The sequence below is a fragment of the Chrysochloris asiatica genome, unplaced genomic scaffold (assembly GCF_000296735.1).
Source record: "Chrysochloris asiatica unplaced genomic scaffold, ChrAsi1.0 scaffold00012, whole genome shotgun sequence".
Classification (NCBI taxonomy): Eukaryota; Metazoa; Chordata; class Mammalia; order Afrosoricida; family Chrysochloridae; genus Chrysochloris; species Chrysochloris asiatica.
The window spans coordinates 34,856,598-34,864,103 of NW_006408530.1; the positions used below are offsets into that span (position 1 = coordinate 34,856,598).

At 39.7% G+C, this 7,506-nt stretch overlaps 1 protein-coding gene across 1 annotated transcript in view; it reads left to right on the forward strand.

Annotated features, from left to right (window-relative positions):
- The window catches only part of NCKAP5 (NCK-associated protein 5), an 851,304-nt gene that overhangs the window by 158,147 nt on the left and 685,651 nt on the right, over positions 1-7,506 (forward strand). The window contains exon 2 of the mRNA XM_006834602.1: positions 2,244-2,307. Coding sequence (XP_006834665.1) covers positions 2,244-2,307 — 64 coding nt within the window. The remainder of the gene's footprint in view (positions 1-2,243; positions 2,308-7,506) is intronic.

The following is a 7,506-nucleotide window of genomic DNA, read 5'->3' on the forward strand; positions in this document are numbered from 1 at the left end:
TATAGGGTTTCCAAGGAGTACCTGGTGAATTTTAACCACTGGCCTTGCAGTTAACCACTGGTATAGCATTTCCAAGGAGCAGCTGGTAGGTTTGAATTGCCATTCTTGTTGTTTGCAGTCCAGTGCTGATTCTACAGTGCCACACCAGGAGTCCAGAATCTGATTGTTGTTGTTGTTAAGTTCCATCAAGTCGGTTCCAACCCCTAGCAACCCTGTATGGTGTTTCTGAGGAGCGGCTTGTGAGCTTGAAATGCGGAACTTGCTGTTCAGGCTTTGCAGTCTGGTGCATGATTCATTTTCTTTGTTTTGTAGTATTCAAATATTTGGCTCTATAAGCATTTCTGGTATGCATGTATCCATTTCATTTGTAATGGATACCTGCATTTTCAATTTAAAGCTAATACAAATAGTGCTTCTGTGAATATTCCAGTAGATGTCTTTTGGTGAACGTGTTGGGGTTTATATGTTGGAGTGGAATTGCAGAGTTGTATAGTGGATGCTCTAGTTTTCTTTGTCCTTATGACTGTTGAATGTTCTTAGCCATGTCCTGCCTTTTAAATAGCTTCTGAAGACAACAGAAGCAGAGATAAATGCACATGTTTACTTTCCCACATTAACCCAGAATTCGCTCATATTTTTCTCTTTGAATTTGTGTGCTCTTCTCATTTGTCCCTTTTTACTGCTTATCAGGACTTCTGTCAGACAGCAATGTGGGCATCCCCTTGCGTTCTCTACAAAAAGGCTCAGGTCTTTCAAATTGGTGACTTCTTTCCATCTGCTTTGCTTCCCTCTCCACCAAGTACAAGCACAGGTCCTGCCTGAGGGGCTTCTGGACCCCTTTCATCGAGTCTGTGTCTCTAGATGTGTATACCAATAGAGCTGTTGTTACTAACAGGCAGCTCAGCGTTAACCAAACCAATTCACCCATCTTCTTGACAAGCATCGGCATTTTCAAGGTTCTGCTCATTTGGAGGGGAGAAATCCCACCAGTCCTCTGGTAGTTGTGCTGCTTCCTCTGTGTTGTCACATAACTGGTCTTCTACAAAGGGACTGCAAGGGCAAGACATAACCACTCATGTGTTTTAGCATCTTCATACCGACAGAGGACTTATGGGGAAATCCTGATGAAATGGAGACTTGGGGATTACGGGAAGTGTGTCTTTATCCCCTCATTCATCAATCACGTCTTTTAAGAATAACTGAAAGGATGGCTCAAAATGAAGACATTTATCACCTGACACTTTTTACAATGTCTGATGAATACTCATTCTTCTGTAGGTAGAATCACAACTACCATTAGAAGGGATGTATAATGAATCGTATTGTAAAATAAAGAATACCAATAGAAAGAATCTGATTTTTAAAGTCTACATGTTCAGATTTGCTAGACTCCACAAAAAGATATTTAGAAATTTTATTAAGGTTTGGAGTAAAGGTAAACCTAAAATTTGATACTAATACTATTACTGTAAACTAACTAAAGATTTATTCAGGTAAGTTAGTCTCTTTAATTCTTAGTTTCTACATCTGTAAAATGGGATAATAAAACCTAATTACAGGGTTGTTGTCATGCTTATATAAAGATCACGTAAAAATGTCCAGCATAGTGCCTGTTATGTAAGAAGCCTGAACAATTTAGACCTTATTATTTTAAGCATGGTATGGAGTATTGTTTTGTTTTGATTTTGGTATGGACATAAACCAAACCAAACTCGCTGCCATCAAGTCTATTTCTCCTCCTAGTGACCTTGGATAGGGTTCCTTCTGTGGAGCAGCTGGTGGGTTTGAATCCCAAACTTTGTGGTTATCAATCCAGTGCTTATCCTACAGCGCCACACCAGGGCCTCTATGGGCATAGGGAGCAAAGAAAGAAAGAAAAGTAACTGAAAAAATGTAAGCAAAGTTTGCAGAAATGACAACTGAAATAGGTTGGTCATGGAAAAATGTATTGACAAATACACCAGTGAATTTAAAGTGAAGCTTTTGTTCAGCATTACATACTTATTTAGATATTATTATATGAAATCCAAGACACAAAAGTCTTTTCCGTGACACTTGAAGAAAACAATGCACGAATGATCAATCACTTTAAATATTTATAAAAAGGATTGTGGAGGAAGTGAGCTCAACCAAGGAAGGAGTTCCTCTGGAGGCTTCAAAAGAACATTTCAAAGTCACGCCAGCATGGTCTGTCTCTACCCTGAGAAGAATAATCATCTAATCATGTGCTTTTGTTTCTCTAGGGAGAAGTTGGCTGTGGCCCAACTGCAGCGAGAAGTTGCCCAAAGGAGAAGTGAGGGCGCCATGGTGAGTCCTGACTGAGCTCTGCTGGACCTGAGCCTCCATTCAGGGGTCTCTGGCCTAAAAAGTGCTTCATCTCATTATGGTATCGAAGGGAAATATTTGCTTACGTCAACCATTTTAGTAAATGATGTGTTTATAATGCAATTTAGACAGTTCTGTCATTAGAGAGGGCAAAGGAAGAGATTCTTTGTGTGTGTATGTTTTAGTGAGATTGTGTGTGTATTTGTGTGTGAAAGAGAGATTGTGTGTATGTGTGAGAGAGCTTGTGTGTGTGCATGAGAGAGAGATTATGTGTATGTGTGAGAGAGCTTGTGCGTGTGCATGAGAGAGAGATTATGTGTATGTGTGAGAGAGCTTGTGTGTGTGCATGAGAGAGAGAGAGATTGTGTGTATATGTGAGAGAGCTTGTGCGTGTGCATGAGAGAGAGATTATGTGTGTGAGAAAGATATTGTATGTGTTTCTGAGAGAGATTGTGTGTGTGTGTGTGAGAGAGATTGTATGTATGTGAGATTGTGCTTGTGTATGAGAGATTGTGTGTGCGTATGAGAGAGATTATGTGTGTGTGTGAGACAGATTGTGTGTGTGCGTGAGACCGAGATTGTGTGTGTGTGTGAGACAGAGATTGTGTGTATGAGAGATTGTGTGTGTGTGTGTGTGTGTGTGTGTGAGAGAGAGAGTATATATATGTGTCAATGAAGAGGATATTCCAAAGGCTAGCTGGCTTTATTTTGTTATTTCTTCGGGACACCCAGGCTTCTGGCTGTGAGCACAATGTTCATAAATGCACACTCTGAGTTTTTAGTGGAGGATTTCTGCCCTAATTCCTGCTTTTCAGTTCTTTGAGCCTTTAAAACACACAATGAAAACAACACTAAGATGTTTGCTAATGTAATTATCCTTTCCTTTCCACTACTTGCAGCATACTTTTCCTTGTCCTTTTGGCTCGTGTCATTTAGAAAACTGATGTTTCCTTTTGGGTAAAATTGTACTAAAAATCAATATGGTTGTTTTGGTTCAGAGCAACTTCATTTTATAGACTGCCTTTGCCAACACATCTGCCTGTATGTGCCCCTCTAACATTGGAGATAGTTGTCTAGTGACTCACAGAATGTATGTGTATATACTTAATTGCTGTTGACACTTGGAATATTAAAATATACCCCAGAATTTTCCCCCCACTTTTGATAAAACAGTGACATGTGCAGTTTTTCAGCAGAAGAATTAGTTGAAATTATTTCACATAGATAGTGAATTACAAAAATAAAGCAAGACCCTCTTTAAAAATATTATAAAACTAATGTTCAGGAGTCCTGATGTGGTGCTGTGGGTTACTGCTCTAAGTGCAATGTCGATTTGAACCGAAAGGTTGGCGATTCAAGTTCTACCAGTCCATCCTTGGAAACCACCCTATATGGGGTTGCTATGAGTCAAAACTAATTCAACAACACTTAACAACAAGAGCAACAATGTTCAGAGTAAAAAAATACCTGGGAAATACATACAGGGGAAAAAAAATATTTTGCTTGCTGAAAAAATGACTCTGGAAAAGTTACCAGTGTTTTATTATCCTTGTTTGAATGGTGGAGTGGTACTGTGAGTTAATTCGCTGTACTGCATAGTCAGTTTGAACCACAAGGTTGGTGGTCAGGCTCACCACCCGCTCCTCAGAAACCCTACTCAGGGTTGCTATGGGTCGGAACTGACTCAATGGCATTTAAAAACAACAATGAAAAATTAATACTTCTTTATGGATTTCACTTATATTTACCTAGAATCTATTTGGTGTCCAGCTGTTCTTGGCACTGGATATGCAAATCTAAGACACAAATCGGACTGCTCAGATAAAATGTTAGCTGGTGGACTCTACTCTGGTATGTAAAAGAGCAAAGTAAGGAGGATTGGGATTTATAGGGTAGTGCCATATTAAATGCCATGTTAAAAGAAACTCTGTAGTTTAGTGTAGTGGTTGTGAGTTGGGTTGCTAACCTGAAGGTCATTAGTTCAAAACTACCAGCTGTTCCGTAGGAGAAAGATGAAGCTTTCTGTGCCTGTAAAGATTTAAAGCCTTGGTAACCCTATACAGGGTCGGTATGAGTCAGAACCGACTCCACAGCACACACCAACCAAACACAGCCATGTTGAATAATATATGCTCATGGGAATAAATCACTGAAAAGAGTGCATCATGGTGATTCTGGGGAAGAGCTTTGCAGGAACGCTGGGGTAGCTGAGGAACAGCATGGAGACCAGCTTAACTGGAGGAGAGAGGGGAAAAGAGAGGGGAGAAAGTGAGTACAGATTATGACATCAGAGAAATGGTAGGGGGATAAGGGAAAGTCATCAGGGTCCCGGTGGGACTCTGGTTCAAATGCTGAGTGAAGAGAGCCATGGGGAAGATGACTTTATGGGAGGCAGTGACGTGATCTGATAGAATACTATAAAGCTATTACTTCCCCATTCCATAATTGATCACATCTCAGTTCCTTAGAAGTGCTGTGACCCTTGATTTTCATTACTAATTCTCTTTATTTTATTTTCTGTCTTCTTTCTCAGTAATTTTCCTCCCTCTTTTCCTTACTTAGTAAACCCCCCTTCGAGTTTTCTATTTAATTATATGCTTCAGTTTTTCTGCTCCAAGAATTCATTTATTTCTGAAGTTCTGATTCTCTCAGTATGTGACAGCTCCTAAAATCTGGCAAGTCTATTAATCCTCTAAAATGAATTCTTGCTGTTATATGCTCAGAACTTTTGGCATGTGGTGTGGCACTGTGGGTTAATGCACCAAACTGCTAAGCCGTTTGAACTAAGGTTGGTGGTTCAAGCTCACCAGCTACTCCTTGGAAACCCTATACATGGTCGCTGTGGGTTGGAACCCACTTGATGGCAGTTAACAACAACAGTAAAAATGGAAAGCAGTTTCTCACCTTAACCAGGCCACCTTAAAATTTTGTAAAGACTACTATTTAGAGTGTTTCTCAGTTAGTCATAAGATTTTCAGTGACTAAAGATTCAGGAGTAGTTTGTCACTCTCTCTTCCTAGTCTGTCTTTATCTGGAAGCTCATCTGAAACCTGTCCACCATGGGCGACCCTGCTGGTTATTTAAAATGCCGGTAGCATAGCCCTCCGAATCACAGCAACTCACAAGTCACCACAGTATGACAGACAGACGAGTGGTGGGCATTTGGTTTTATGTCGAAACTGTCAGTTTAAATTTTGACATAAAACCAAAAGTGCAAATGCGTAGTAGAACCCTCCCCTCCAGGGGTGGGGATGGGATATCTATATCTATTCGCTCAGGTATCCCCTCTAGTTAACAGAATGGAGGTGCGCAGTCAACGAGAGACCAATGAACAAATAACAAAAAAAAAAAAAACCCCAAAAGAATGTCCACACCTGTATCTCCTCGGTTCTGTCAGGCGTTTGTCACTGTTCTGCTCCTTCCCCCACTGTTCTCTCCCAAGATGGTGGCTCCAGGAATAGCTGAGCATCTTGAATTAGAAAGCAGTGGATTTCTTGATTCTCCTACAAATTCCCCTAGCTGTAAGCCTTCCAATCTTATAAATATTCCTTTATATGTGATTCAGAGTTTTAGCACCATCCCCTGAGCCTGCTTTGCCCAGTATTCTGTGTTGTTGGTGACGGAGCTCCTCACTGCATGTCTATCCAATCCGCCATCTAGGAAGGCACTCAAAATGCTACTGGGGAAGAGATGCCTCCTCAAAGTAGAGCTGACCATGATGACGTGAATGGAGTTAAGCTTGTGGGAGAAAAGCCCACAGAACCTTCATTTGCTGATGGGGCACAACTCAAAATGAAGAGGAAATTGGAACATGGAATGTACGAAGTATGAATTTGGGAAAATTAGAAGTTGTCAAAAATGAAATGGAATGCATAAACATCGATATCTTAGGCATTAGTGACCTGAAATGGACTGGTATTGGCCATTTTGAACCTGACACATGGTTTACTATTCCAGGAATGACAAATTGAAAAGGAATGGTGTTGAATTCATTGTCAAAAGAACATATCCAGGTCAGTCATGAGGTACAATGCTGTTTGTGATAGGATAATATCCATGCAACTACAGGAAAACCCAATTAATACCACTATTATTAAAATTTATGGACCAACCACTAAAGACAGAGGATGAAATAGAATACTTCTACTAACTTGTTCAGTCTGAAATAAATGAAACATGCAATCAAGATGTATTGCTCATTACTGGTGATTGGAATGTAAAGGTTGGGAGCAAAGAGGGAAGGACCAGTAGTTGGAAAGTATGGCCTTGGTGATAGAAATGATGCTGTAGAATGCATGATAGAATTCTGTAAAACCAATGATTTATTCATTTCAAATACCTTCTTTAGAAAGCATAACAGATGACTATACACATAAAGACCTCACCAGATGGAATACATAGAAATCAAATTGACTACATCTGTGGAAAGAGAAGATGGAAAAGCTCTATATTACCAGTGAAAACAAGGTCAGGGCAGACTGTGGAACAGACCATCAATTACTCAGATGCAAATTCAGACTGAAGCTGAAGAAAATGAAAACAAGTCCACGAGAGCCAAAATATAACCTTGAATATATACCCCTTGTATTTAGAGATCATCTGAAGAACAGATTTGACACATTAAACACTAAAGACGGAAGACAAGAAGAGTTGTGGGATGACATCAAGAACATCATACGTAAAGAGAACAAAAAGTCATTAGAAAGAAGGAAAAGGTTAAAATGGATGTCAGAAGAGACCCTGAAACTTGCTCTCCAGTATAGAGATGCTAAAGCAAATGGAAGAAATGTGGAGGTCTAAGAGCTGAACAGAAAATTTCAAAGATCAATTGTAGAAGATAAAGCCAAATATTATAATAAAATGTGCAAAGATCTGGAATCAGAAAACCAAAAAGGAAGAACACGTTCAGCATTTCTCAAGCATGGGACACTGAAGAAATAATTCAAGCCTCGACTTTCGTTATTGAAAGATTCTCTGGGTAAATTACTGAATGATGCAGAAAGTATCAAACTTTTCAAGAGGTAGCATATGATCAAGAGCCAATGATACTCAGGGAGGAAGTGCAAGGTGTATTAAAGGAATTTTCAAAGAACAAGGCACCAGGAATTGATGGAATAAAAATTGAAATCTTTCAAGAAAGTGAGGCAGCACAGGAGGCACTCACTCATCTTTGCCAAGAAA